The sequence below is a fragment of the Amia ocellicauda genome, chromosome 14 (genome assembly GCF_036373705.1).
Source record: "Amia ocellicauda isolate fAmiCal2 chromosome 14, fAmiCal2.hap1, whole genome shotgun sequence".
In the NCBI taxonomy this organism is placed as follows: Eukaryota; Metazoa; Chordata; class Actinopteri; order Amiiformes; family Amiidae; genus Amia; species Amia ocellicauda.
Window position 1 is genome coordinate 17636098 of NC_089863.1, and position 14071 is coordinate 17650168.

Consider the following 14071-nt stretch of genomic DNA (forward strand, 5'->3'; position numbering starts at 1 on the left):
AAAATTAACTTTATTCCACAAATCCAGGAAACAAATACACAGTATACTCCTGTCCACCAAACCACAAAAACTGTCTGTGGGTTTGGGGGTCTTGCACAGATTAGATGGATACAGAGACTAACAAACAGACTGACAGACAGAAACAGATCGGTTCTAAAATAAATATTGGAACAAATCCAACGAAACGATTAAACCATTGAAACCCCAAAACAGTAAATAAAATGCCAACCCCATACTACACACAATTCACCAAGAGAACCTAAACAACCAGTTAGTTAATGTTAGATTCTTTTTTAAGGTATTACAATGAAACTCCATGTCACAAATCCAAGAAACAACAAAAAGTACACTCCCAATCCATCACTCACAAACAACTGCAAGACAGATACTTAGACACAAGAATATAGAGTTGGTGACAGATTGATATAGTGGGCAGTCAGAGACAGAGGTAGATAGACAGTAAGATAGAGCAATTGCCAGGGAGAGCTGTAGATAGAAAGATTGTGATTTTTTTTTTTTTTTTTTTAAACAATTGTCCAGTTGCAGAATCATGTTTCTCCAACACATTAAGACAATCACCATTCTTGTTTATACAAGCACATCCATCTCTCACCATTTCCCAAAGTCTTCTTTTATGCTCTGTTATATACACCATCACTAGCCCAGTTGCACAAGCATATCTGTCTGATTGCACTTGGATCATTACACAACCACATCTCTAGATATATAAATGGGAAATATAAGGAACTTGACTATATGAAATGTAGACTACACTTGAAGTTAATTGCCTTTATTTTACATCACTACTTAGTATGACATGACCATCATGTACAAATGACTGTCCATTATAAATTCAACATGCTGTCGAGTCTCTATATTGGTCAGAGCTAAGACAATTATGTAACATTACTTATACCTTGCTGACAAAGCAAGATTTATGACCGCATATATTGGACATGTACACAAAAATAGTTTTCCTTTATTGATCTACAGATCACAGATGCTGATGGGTTCATGTGTATATGGACTTGCTGATGCACTGCTGCCTTTCCAATCACTCGATACAGTCGCAATACCACGTACTGACCAGCAACTATGCAGACTGTATAGAGTGCTTCGACACAGTGAACCTTTTTTCTGTACAACAGCTTCAAGTGCGAGGAGTTGCTTGCTTTTCGTGGAAGGCCGATACTTGACAAGGTTAGGTTACGAGAGGCGTGTACCTCCCCCGCCCCCCACCTCAGGAAGAGAAACACCAGTCACCCCTACAGTCTCAGGCACACAAATTTTCAAGGCAAACACTTATTAAAGCTGAGGAGGTTCAAGAAAATAAAATTAATCCCACCATTTTTTAATTTTTTTTTTTTATTATTTGTTTGCAGGTGCTGTACAGTTTGTGAATGTGTGCACAAATGTCAACTAAACTTCTCCAGAAAATAAAATAAGTCACACTGGGCAACAGAGTTGTAAATTAAATAAAACTGAAAAGCACGATCTCTTAGAAACCACTTCCGAGATACAAAAAAAAAAAAAAAAGAGAAATGTAGATGTACACAGATCATGCATGGTTATGGCAGCACCGTAAAGGCCCCACACTGGCCACACCAGAACTGAACGACACAGGAATACTGCAGCGTCGCAGCAGAGAAAAGAAAATCCACCAATAGAAGAAATATACCAAACTGTAGCTACAGTTTCATCAAGTCTGTTCACAGAAGCCGTCCCCTCGAAGGGAACCCAAGAAATCATTTTTTGTTAAGGGAATAAAATTAAATAAATCATAGAGAATTTAAGAAAATAAATCTATTATATATTTATACATGTATATATATATAAAAAAAAAGACTGAAACACCCACGGTGCTACTATACAACATGTCCAATTGGAAATACATTGTACACCCCCAACTCCATCACTGCCCCACCCCCAATGCACACAATGCATTGAGGCCAGACAGCCCCACCCAGAGGTCTAGTTTAACGCCCGTGTCTGTTTCCCCTAAACACTGCTGGAGTGTGCAGACGGACTGGAGAGCCCACAGACTTCCGAGATGTGAACTCACTATCAAAACCGCCAGACATCTTCCCAACATGCTATAGGAGTCCTACCCACCCCCAAAAAGAAAAAGCTTGAATAAATAAGTCCCACCCCCACGATGAAGCATCCAGATTAGGAGGGAATAGCAGGGCAGCCTGCCGTAGATCTCCTGCGGGGAAGAGAAGGGTACACCATTACAGTAACAGCACAAATTAAAAAATATATACATGCATAAATTGACATACAGACCACCCCCACCCTCCCTTTAAAGTCCACCCTGCCCTCCCCCAGGTTCCCCCCCAGCGCCCACACTGACTCGACACTCTCCTCCAGCTGGTGCACCGTCTGCTTGTCCAGGTATCGGCAGAACAGGGACAGCAGGTTGGAGGGCAGCAGCAGCGGCTCCACCAGGGAGCACTGGGACAGCTGCCGGGCCACCTGGAACACGATGTCTGTCCTGGAGGAGGGGAGCAATTATGCATGCTTTCATTTCTTCACATCTCGACCACTGCAATGCCTTATTTTCAGGCCTAAATCATACACCGGCCCAGATCCAGATTGGTCAACATTCTGCTGCTAGACTACGCACTAGGACCAAAATGTCCGCACACACATTACCCCAGTACTAGCCTCTCTACACTGGTTGCAGGTAGATTTTTTATTTTAAAATTGTATTAAATCACAAACGTCATGGTTTGGGGCCTTCCAACATTACAGAGACGCTCGCGAAGTCTTTCAGATTACAAGACCACTCAGATCGTCAGAGCAGGGACTTTTTTTAGGCACTCCTAAGTCTAGGCTGAAATCTAGGGGATATCGTGCTTGTGCTGTAAAGGCCACCTTTTAACATTAGATCCTCCATTTTTAAAACCATACATTTTTATACACTTGCTTTTCCATATGCATATAACAGCTTCCTTTTATAGCATGAATTTTATCAACTGCATGTTCATTTTATATGTACTTCTCAACTGCACCTTTTTATTTCCTAGAACTGCTTTAACTTGTTTTTTATTGATTGTGCAACACTCTGGTCTTGATAAGTGATAACTATTTATATAAATGTGCATCAGTGCAGTAAGTGTATTTGGCAGCAGGCTCCTCACCAGCTCTCAAAGTCCCCAATACTAGGCTCCATGGGGGTGTCTGAAGACAGCAGCCTCTCGCCCTGAGACAGCAGGGCGTACAGCAGGGAGATCCCAAACTGGCCATTAAATACAAATATACATCACTTTTATAGTTAATTTCAATATATATTTCTGTGTTATTAAAGCAAGGCAACACCAAAGCGATCGGTGACCGCAATAAAGCACCAGTAGCTCATTTGACTGAGAGGGTGGAGGAGCGCGCCGGCTGACCTTGTTCTTGCAGGCCAGGTAGAGCCGCGTCTCTTTGGAGTCGGGCAGCGCAGCGGTGAACTCCTTCAGGACCCTGATCAGCTGAGTGAAGGACAGCCCTCCGATCACCTGGCAGAGAGAGGGGTACAGCACCGGGAGAGACTGGGACAGAAGGTTAGTTCGCACCAACGCGCCGACCGACCGACTGCACCCTACAGGACGGGAATGCGCCCTCACCTCGTCGGGCCCCGTGGAGTCTCTTGCCATCAGCACGGGCAGGTGGGTGGTGACGGCTCGCAGGACCTGCAGCGCGGAGTCGTGGGACAGGTAGGGGAGGAGCCTGGACACCAGACGCTTGCCCTTGGCCACCAGCAGGTAGGGCAGGAACTCCTCACTCAATTCGCTGAGAGAAAAGGAAAGCAGCCCCGACGACAGAGACGGAGACATTAAAACCCTCAAGTTAGTTTGCTCTGAAACAAGACCCCCCCCCATTTTCTTACAAAAGCTGACATTAACCCGTGTAGACACCCTGAATATGGACACTGGCTGAACACTAAGGGACTGGGATAAGGTAGGCACACGTCTCCTCTATTGGTCCCGTCCCCCCCCAGGCTGGCACGTGACAGCGGCGGTGCGGGCAGCTTGACTCACTGTGCCCCCGGCTGGCGCAGCTGTGTGTAGATGCGGTGGACTCGGCGTTCCCTCTGCTCCCGCAGCCGCAGTCTCTCATCCTCGGGCAGCAGGGACGCCTTCCTCTGCCCCTCCTCCAGCTCCAGCATCACCATGTACATCTGCAAGACGAGGAACAGTGCCGAACATTGGGAGGGGCGATACTGTACAGACACTACACAGAGGAGCCATACTGTACAGACGAGTCAATTTTTCAACTATTCAGTCTTATCCCTAGTCGTTAACAATGGCCACCATCGTGAATCTAACATTCAACAGTATAAAAAGAATATTGATTTTATTTTAAAACATGTACTGTTGATTGGCTTTCTACACTCACCTAAAGGATTATTAGGAACACCATACTAATACTGTGTTTGACCCCCTTTCGCCTTCAGAACTGCCTTAATTCTACGTGGCATTGATTCAACAAGGTGCTGAAAGCATTCTTTAGAAATGTTGGCCCATATTGATAGGATAGCATCTTGCATTTGATGGAGATTTGTGGGATGCACATCCAGGGCACGAAGCTCCCGTTCCACCACATCCCAAAGATGCTCTATTGGGTTGAGATCTGGTGACTGTGGGGGCCAGTTTAGTACAGTGAACTCATTGTCATGTTCAAGAAACCAATTTGAAATGATTCGACCTTTGTGACATGGTGCATTATCCTGCTGGAAGTAGCCATCAGAGGATGGGTACATGGTGGTCATAAAGGGATGGACATGGTCAGAAACAATGCTCAGGTAGGCCGTGGCATTTAAACGATGCCCAATTGGCACTAAGGGGCCTAAAGTGTGCCAAGAAAACATCCCCCACACCATTACACCACCACCACCAGCCTGCACAGTGGTAACAAGGCATGATGGATCCATGTTCTCATTCTGTTTACGCCAAATTCTGACTCTACCATCTGAATGTCTCAACAGAAATCGAGACTCATCAGACCAGGCAACATTGTTCCAGTCTTCAACTGTCCAATTTTGGTGAGCTTGTGCAAATTGTAGCCTCTTTTTCCTATTTGTAGTGGAGATGAGTGGTACCCGGTGGGGTCTTCTGCTGTTGTAGCCCATCCGCCTCAAGGTTGTACGTGTTGTGGCTTCACAAATGCTTTGCTGCATACCTCGGTTGTAACGAGTGGTTATTTCAGTCAAAGTTGCTCTCCTATCAGCTTGAATCAGTCGGCCCATTCTCCTCTGACCTCTAGCATCAACAAGGCATTTTCGCCCACAGGACTGCCGCATACTGGATGTTTTTCCCTTTTCACACCATTCTTTGTAAACCCTAGAAATGGTTGTGCGTGAAAATCCCAGTAACTGAGCAGACTGTGAAATACTCAGACCGGCCCGTCTGGCACCAACAACCATGCCACGCTCAAAATTGCTTAAATCACCTTTCTTTCCCATTCAGACATTCAGTTTGGAGTTCAGGAGATTGTCTTGACCAGGACCACACCCCTAAATGCATTGAAGCAACTGCCATGTGATTGGTTGGTTAGATAATTGCATTAATGAGAAATTGAACAGGTGTTCCTAATAATCCTTTAGGCGAGTGTATGTAGTTGTAAGATTTACAGTAAGATGGGGATGTTATTTCATCTGTGATTGGCCAACACTAGCCCCATTTGTGTAGCATTGATCTGCACGGCTCCAACAAAGGTGGAATTCTGCAGATCTGTGGAGATCTGCACTACAAGAACGTGAACAATGGCTCCTCACAGAGAAGTTCTGCATGGAAGTACTTTGACAACGTAAATTAAAACCCATAATATGTGCAGAGCAATTAATCTACCACACATCTACAGCTGGTATGTTAACCCACCTAAAAGCCAAACACCCTTCTGCTACACTAGCAATGACCGAAAAGGAAAGAGGAGCAACAAACAAACTAATATTAAAACACACACAGCCAGATATTGCTATAAATTTAGTTTTTACTGGAACTCGAGTACATGGGTGTGTTTCGGAACATAGACCAGCAGTCTGTGTGGAGTGTGGTTAGGAAGCATGGAGAAGTAAGTCAGTTAAGTAGATTGTATAAATTAGCTAGACAGATCGTCCAATACATTTAGTATTCTGCAGTTATGACAGGAAAACATTGACAAGGACGCTACTGTTAAGGCATTTTCTTTGCAGCTCACATTGCTAAATTATTGACTGAATTTAATTAATACAAATTGAAGAAAAAACATTTTGCAATTACAGCTGTAACTGACTGACCAATATATTCCTTTATAAACAAATAGTCAACCTTTATAGTTAATTTGAAATTGTGACCGTTTCAAACATTTTTTTTTTTTTTATACACGAGTTAACAGGTCTGCTTAGGCTGCTGTTATTATGCCATTTCCACACTTCTTCTAAAAGGGAGGTTTTTTAACACTGACACCACACCGAGAGAGGGGTTCATACAGTATGGACATGGCACAGAGGATGGGGGTAGTGCAGTACCTTCTCGATGTCATGAAGGATGGACAGTCTCTGTTGTCGTGTGTCCTTCAGCTCCTACAGAGGAAAGACCGCAGTCAGTAAGGACGACGCACACAGACACACGCACACAGACACAGGGGCAATGCTCTGACCTCCTCGTGGGTGTGCGCATGGACGGCATCGATGGCACGGCGTGGGGAGAAGCAGGTGGACACGGCCACCTGGCCCAGAGAGCCCTCGATGTGCACCACTGCGATACAAACACGCACAGTTACACAACACACCCCGTAGAGCAATACCCTGCAATGCAATGCCCTGCTTTACACCCGAACAGCAGAGAGCCCTTCACTCAAGCCCCCAGAGACGCACCTGGCTGGTAGGAGTCGGTCTTGGTGACGTAAGGGGTGGTCAGCTTGGGCGGCTCTCTCTTGCCACGGTCTCCCAGCAGCTCCTCCTCCGCCAGCTTGTTTTCCAGGCGCTGGTAATACTCCTGACACAGAGCCCCGAGTCGGACAGTGCGCGGGCAACACGGACCGCCCTGAACTCTTCCAGTACACTGCACCGACGGGCTACAATGCACATGGGGGGGGGGGGGGGCGTCACCGCACCACTTGCTTACCTGGTAGTAGTAGTCATCGAGGTGCGGGTTCTCGCTCTGTAGCTGGATCATCTGCAGCCTGATCACCCACTCCTTCTCCTTCAGAGTCATGATATGGGAGTAGGGGTCCCAGCGGGAGTCCGTTGCCCTCCTGACAGTGAGAGGGAGGGAGTGAAAGGGATTATGGTCAGCACATCACAGTACAGCAGTGCCGATCAGTGCAGAGAGATATCAATCACCTCTGGGACCTCTGCTGCCGTTGGCTGAGGATCCTCCTGTGCTGGGGGTGGAGCTGAGTCACGTGACCTGGGATCCTGGGGCGAGAGAGCAGGGGTTAATGCAGCACCGACAGCGTGGACAGCGGACACCGACACCACGGCCAAGGCAACATCCTGACCTGAACCTCTGGGGGGGTTTGGCTGGGGGGCTGAAGAAAGGAGCGGGGCCTGGGCCGGGTGACAGTGCTCCAAACCGCAGCATCATCTTGGGGTTGAAAGGGCGCGGGGGGGTGCGTATGTTGGGAGAGGAGGGAGACGGGAAGCCCCTGGACTGGAACACAAAAACCAAATTCAAATGGGGGGGGGGGGGCGGCGAAGAAAAAGAAAAAAAAAAAAAAAAAAAAAAAACCTTCTTCAAGTGGAAGTCTCCAACAACAGTGTTAAGGTCACTTATTTTTTAATTAGAAAGTACAGACTCAAAACTGGATGCTCTTCTTGGATGCTTGTTTTTATATGTACTAAACCAAAATAGAAGCGCCCGATACCAGTACTGCCATCAGCACACATCACATTGCAATGATGTCGCTCGCGAACAATTGTGACCATAATAAACACGCAACAAGCCAGAAATAAAACAGGACAAGGAAAGTTATCACCATGGTAATGATTTACTGTAGTAATCGATCCTATTATCAAGGTGGGTACAGCATTTACTATAACAAAGATGGACACTGTAGTACAGCGGCATGAGCTTCAGTAAGCTGGATATTGTGTATAGAGTAACCAATACTAACACGAAGTAAATTACCATATGTAGCGAATGACACACTGCCACAGTATCCTATAGAATCATTCCATCACTTGAATCCCTTTCTGCATCTTAAATACAGAAGTATTTCTAGGTAATTCCAATCTGATCGGTTTCACAGAAACCCTAAACAAGCTAGAGCACATTTTACTTTTGTTTTTGCTTTTCAGTTTAGCATAGAACAATTTGGCCAAACTGTGGCTGCGAGGTGAAAGGGTGCAGGGGTCGGGCAGGGGAGCATGGCATCGTGGTACCCATGTGCATCTGATAGAGAATTTAATACTGACTGGATTTTATAGCACATTGAGAGCACTCTAATACAGACACACTGAGGGGGTTAGGACAGTATATAGACACTGACCAACTGGACACTGCAGTGACAGAGGGAGAGGGGGTTAATACAGTATAGACTAACTGGAAACTGCAGGGAGAGAGAGGTTAAGACAGAACAGAGACACTGATAATGCACTGAGAGATGTACCTGAGATAGGTATCTCTGTCCCAGTGCTCGGGGGGACAGGTGGCCAGGAGGCACCCTCTTGGCCCCAGGAGAGTACGCAGAGAAACGGCCTGACATGGGCGACAGGAAGTTCAGCGTAGTGGGTGGGATCCTGGGGTGGTTTGGCCTGTCAATCACACTCACGATGGCTTTGTCCTGAGGGGGAGAAATTGACAGCATGGGAGTCTTCCCCAAAGACAGACAGCACAGCCCCCCACCCAGAGAGAAAGAGACACACAGACCGACCTGTAGGATGGAGGCAGGGGCCCGGGAGCCGTAGGGGGACAGCAGACGCAGCGCAGCTTCTGACTGAGAGAACATGCTACACTTTATTACAGTAACCCACACAGCCTCAACCAGCTCACCAAAAAAATTTGCACTTGAGACACTCTCACAAACACAATGTGGCATCAACATGGACTCACAGTCTCGTCATCCTCCCAGGACGAGCTCACGCCACTGTCCACGATGGCACTGTCCAGACTCTGCGGCGAGGGACAGACATTCAGAACAAACAACGAAGATAAACTAAACATCTCATTTATCACGCATTGATTCCTCCCCGACGGCGAAGGCTTATTAAAAAGGGGGAGTGTGCACAGAGGTGGGGGGGGACAGAAGGGGCTGGTGTGTCACAACGATTCTTAGGTTAAGTAGGTGTGCCTTGAGCTTAAAAAGGCAGGGAAACTCTGCCTTACAGCACTACTCCTGGACTTGGATAACAGTGATCCAGATGGTAACAACCAGTTTTAAAATAACCAGCACCTTTATTTGATATAGCGCCTCACGTGTTGAAATCCCAATGTACTTTCCATGTGCTTTAAAAAAATGTCCACCTCTTTTCTCTCCATCACCTTCTCCTTTGGCCCTCTCTCACTCTCCCCTCTGTCTAACCTGCAGGCTGGGTCGTCCCTCCACAGTGCGCACCACAGCCGGGTCCTCAAACACCACCCTGCGGCCCCCATCCCTACGCCCCTGCCTGAGCCACCGTAGGCCAGCAGAGGGCTGGCGCTGTAGTATCACGGCTGGCCTGGCCATGGTAGGGGGCCGGGGGGGCGGAGGGGGAGTCTGTGGCGGGGGCTGTGGAGGCAAGCTGGGCACCGAGGTATCCAGGTCACCACAGAACAGCAGGAGGTCAGTCGGGTCCTCCTCCTCCCCGCCAGACTCCAGATCTGAGGGAAGAGAGATTTAACAAACACTACAAGGCATAGTCACTGACGGACAGCCTCAGATGCACGATGCACCGTCCCTCACCCAGTCCGAAGGTCTCTTCATTATACAAGTCTATCTCCTCGTCCTCCTCTGCCATTTGCTGCAAGAGAGCTGTGCCCTCCTCCTCATCCTCCTCAGGAGACGCTTCCTCCGGCCACAGGGACAGAGGAGCAGGACTGCACATGTCCTGAAAGGAGGGACAGGGTGCACTCACTGACTGGACAGACACCGATGTCGAGAAATGTCCTACCAATTTCAGACAGCTGAAAGGACCTGCCCCGACAGTGTGCCATACACAACATAGAATAACACATTTGAATACTCGTTTATAGGTTCTTCCATTAGATGAAAGGTCTTCAGATTATACTTTCAACACAGTGTAAACGTTTGTATAATAAAGGTAAATCAGCACAGCCGACGTGAGAGTATGGTGTTGGGAACAGAACCGCACTACAGGCCACTGGATCTCAATCAATCCCTGAAGTTACAATTCGACTAATGGGAGCGTTTTTGTCATTTTCAAACGTTGTGGGACAGATGGTTTAAAATACTCTACTAGATTACTAGAATGCAAGCTGAAGATGAAGCAAATCATTGAAACTTCAATGTAATGTATCCAAGAGATCGTTAGGAACAGCCGTGAATTAGCATTATAAAAAAAATATTAACGGCGGTGGAAAGTAAAACGAAAAATCCTGTACAGAAATCCTAAAAATAAAAATACTATTTTAGACCATGCTTATTACGCGCAGCTGCAAACTACAGATTGGAAATCGGACGCTTTTTGGAGTGACAACACACCGGTACAAAATGACGTCATAAAAACAGAACAAACACTATCAAATCCGCGCACCACACGTAAATTTGACCACATACACGTCCGTATGCATTTAAATGAGGATAACTGTCCTGCACATAAAATAAACATCGAGGCACAAGTTCATATTACCCAAAGCAAGGCTAAATTAAAAGGCTGTCATTTGTCATCCATAATTGACTAATTAAGTTCAATCACAAGAGCCAATCCGGTTTAATGCTGCAGATTTAAGACTGATAAACAACGTCCACCACAGCTTACTTTCCCCATGATTACAATGTATACTACACAGTTACTACTTTACATCATTGCAATGCTACATATTTGCACTGTAACCACTACTGCATTGGCAATTTATAGGTCAGCACCGATCAATTTAACAAGCAGAAGTAATAAACGTGTTCTTGGATCCTTAGGGAACCTTCATAATTGACCTGAAAACGTTTTTAAAATGTATATAGCCAACTAACCGACATGCATACCAATCTATGGTCGCCAAACCTGAAATATTTAAACACGACACACAAACGCATCAGTTTTCTCCGGAGGCGTTTCCGGGTTTGGGGCCTACACGGCCGCGCCATTTCTCAAGCGCTGCACAATGAAACCGCCGCGGCACTTACCGTGGAGTCGGCTAACTGGAGGCTCATCACTCGCTGTGCTGAGGAACAGCTTCGTGTTTTTATTTTTGTGATTTTGCGAGTCGCGTCACGCCTGATCGACACTCGTCTCCTCACTCTTCTGGTCAAGCGGAGGCGCTCCCGGCAGCCCCTTTAACGTCTGACTGCGCCTGCGCACAACCGGTCCTGTACGGCAAAGATGACGGCGATGGTAGCCAAGTTTCCATGGTCCCAGGCCGGTACGGCAAAGCATAACACTGAGCACAAGAACAAAGATAGTCAAAGATTAGACTTGATATAGTTGATGGTGACTATATACTTGTATCAGTAATGTATCAATAATGATATGAGTAAGATTATAGTATTTGTATAGTATTTTGTACTGTATTATTGCACTGTATTCCTCTTGTATCCTGTAAGTCGCCCTGGATAAGGACGTCTGCAAATAAATATCTGAAGAAGAAGAAGAAGATAGCAATAATTATTAAGTTAATGGAAGACAAATAGGAAGAGGATTATGCAGACTGACTGACAGACTTAATGCTGTACAGAGAGAGGGGGATGTAATACAGCAATACTGACTGGCTAACTAACTGAACACTACAGTCCCTTAACACTGTGCAGAGAGAGAGAGACTTATTTCTCAGTTGAGTGTTTCTGTCCCTCATGGTGTTGGTTTATGCCTTTTAGCAGTGGAGAGTGTCACATGACCCCATTAAAGTGAAAGTCACATAAACAGACAGACACCCAGACTCTCTTTCTCTCTCTGTCTTTTCATCTTTTTCTCTCTGTATCTCTCTCTCCCTCTTTCAGTCTGTCTTTCCATCTCTGTCTCTCTCTCTCCTCCTCCCTCTGTCCTTCTCTTCTTCCTCCTCTCTCTCTCTCTCTAGGTGTCTCCTTTTCCTCGTTCAGGCTCTGTGACTATATATAAACAACTTCTGCATTTCTTGGCAGACAGACAGATTTCCTGCCAGTGGGGCGGTGCAGAAAGTTCCAGAACACACTGAAGGACACACAGACATTGCAGAGAGAGAGAGAGAGAGAGAGAGAGGGAGAAACTCTGACAGACAGACAGACAGACGCTCAGAGAGGCGCAGAAAGGTGCAGTACTGTGTACTTTCCATTGTGTTCTGTGTCGTGTAGGTGTGTTGGTGTTGGCAGGTGTTCTGCCAATGAGACAGGTCTGAATTTGTAGTTGTCTTTGTGTCGTTGCTGCGCCAGGTCGCTTTCGTCCTTGTTGCAGAGCGATGGCTCTTGTTTCCACAGCGACGCTGGCTCGCAGGGCCCTGGCCACGGCTGCTGGGGGTCATGGAGCTCACGATGGAGGAGGTCAGTCTGTCTGTGGTATTGTCTCTGCGTCCTTCTGTCTCTCTGTCCATCTGTCCTCTCATTGGGTGACTGTCTTTCTGTCTCTGTCCATGTGTCTTTGTCTGTCCCCTTGTCTGTCTGTCTGTGCTATCCTCTTTGTCTGTCAGTGCTCTGTGTTATTGTTTGCTTGTCTTTGTGTCTGTCTGTTATTTTCTTTGTCTGTCTTTCTGTCTGTTTTTTTGTCTGTCTGTCTCTCTCTTTCTGTCTGTCTGTCTGTGTTAGTGTTCACCTGTTTCTGTTACTGTCTTTGTGTCTGTGTGCCAGTCTGTCTAGTATTGTGGGTGTCTGTGATATTGTCTGTGTGTCAGTGTGTGGGTGTGTGTGTGTGTGTGTACGTGTGTCAGTCTGTTTACACATATCTGGGAGAATTTCATTAACTATTAACAAAGCTGCAACACCCCCTCCCCCCTTTCTCTCTCTCTCGCTCTCTCTCAGTTCAATATCAATGTACTTCAGTGTCCAGTCAGTCTGTCCGTGAGTCTCTACTTTACTAACTGTACTGTATTCACTTTTCTCTCTCTCTCAATCCTATTCAATTCCAAAAAGCTTTATTGGCAGGACTAATTGACATCAGTGTTGCCAAAGCATTGACAGGTCCTGTGCTCAAGAACAGGGCGATGGAGACAATCTCTCTCTCTCTCTCTCTCTCCCTCTCTCAGCCCGGACCTGGCGCACGCTGTCCTTTGTGGTGGCGCTGCCAGGGGTGGCGGTGTGCATGGTGAACGCCTGGTTGAAGATGCAGAAGCACCACCACACCCCCGAGTTCGTACCCTACCCACACCTGCGCATCCGTAGCAAGGTACCTCCCCTCTGCTGGCCTCTCTCTTTCCCTGTCTCATCCACGCCTAGGTACCCCCCCTATGGTCAGTGAGTCTATATTAACACATCACTACCACCCCAAACCCCTCCCTTTCTCTCTCTCTCTCTCAGCCCTTCCCATGGGGTGACGGCAACCATACCCTGTTCCACAACCCTCACACCAACGCCCTGCCTACGGGCTATGAGAGCTCTCACCACTGAGGCCGCCCCGCAGCCAGTGCCCCCGTCTGGCCGGAGGACTGCACTGCGCCCTCCCACCCTTCCTGTCTGCTTGACGGACAGACAAACAGGCAGCCTGGCATCACTCACACTGTAACCAAATTCTACCTGAATAAACAGTATCTCTGTACAGTGCAGTGTGGTTATTGGTAATGACAGCTGTACTCAGTTTGTGTTACTGATGGGGTGGGGGGGTGGCGTCAGTCTCATTGTGCATGTGTGTGTGTGCGTGTGTTACTGATTGGGGGGTGAGGCATCAGTCTGTGCTTGCTACTTGGTCAGTGCATTTGTAAGCATCCCTGCCTATCTGTTTTTCTGTGCGTCTAATCGTCAGTATCTCTGTATATCAGTCTAGTAGTATATGGCCAGCGCTGTGTGGACTGTAGTATAGTATAGTATAGTATAGTATAGTATAGAATAG

General features: G+C 46.8%; 2 protein-coding genes across 7 annotated transcripts; one reads left to right on the plus strand and one right to left on the minus strand.

The window, feature by feature from the left end:
* patl2 (PAT1 homolog 2) lies at nucleotides 1-11548 on the minus strand. 6 transcript variants are annotated; one of them, XM_066721737.1, is made up of 18 exons: nucleotides 11248-11531; nucleotides 9850-9994; nucleotides 9490-9767; nucleotides 9021-9080; nucleotides 8842-8904; nucleotides 8578-8751; nucleotides 7468-7619; nucleotides 7310-7384; nucleotides 7092-7221; nucleotides 6842-6962; nucleotides 6625-6722; nucleotides 6494-6547; nucleotides 4026-4165; nucleotides 3612-3777; nucleotides 3396-3536; nucleotides 3144-3241; nucleotides 2354-2494; nucleotides 1-2206 (listed from the first exon to the last, which is right to left on the minus strand). In XM_066721737.1, exons 1-18 carry the CDS (start codon nucleotides 11272-11274, stop codon nucleotides 2170-2172), a joined length of 2100 nt encoding a protein of 699 aa, XP_066577834.1. In that variant the 5' UTR covers nucleotides 11275-11531; the 3' UTR covers nucleotides 1-2169. The 6 variants fall into 6 exon arrangements, with proteins under 6 accessions (XP_066577834.1, XP_066577833.1, XP_066577831.1 ...); XM_066721736.1 differs by having other exon boundaries at nucleotides 3396-3777; nucleotides 11248-11546; XM_066721734.1 differs by having other exon boundaries at nucleotides 6842-7221; nucleotides 11248-11537.
* A 497-nt stretch (nucleotides 11549-12045) lies between these two features.
* On the plus strand, nucleotides 12046-13780 carry cox6a2 (cytochrome c oxidase subunit 6A2). The gene is made up of 4 exons (XM_066722033.1): nucleotides 12046-12345; nucleotides 12466-12573; nucleotides 13272-13411; nucleotides 13543-13780. Exons 2-4 carry the CDS (start codon nucleotides 12492-12494, stop codon nucleotides 13630-13632), a joined length of 312 nt encoding a protein of 103 aa, XP_066578130.1. The 5' UTR covers nucleotides 12046-12345; nucleotides 12466-12491; the 3' UTR covers nucleotides 13633-13780.
* The last annotated feature ends 291 nt before the right edge of the window (nucleotides 13781-14071 follow it).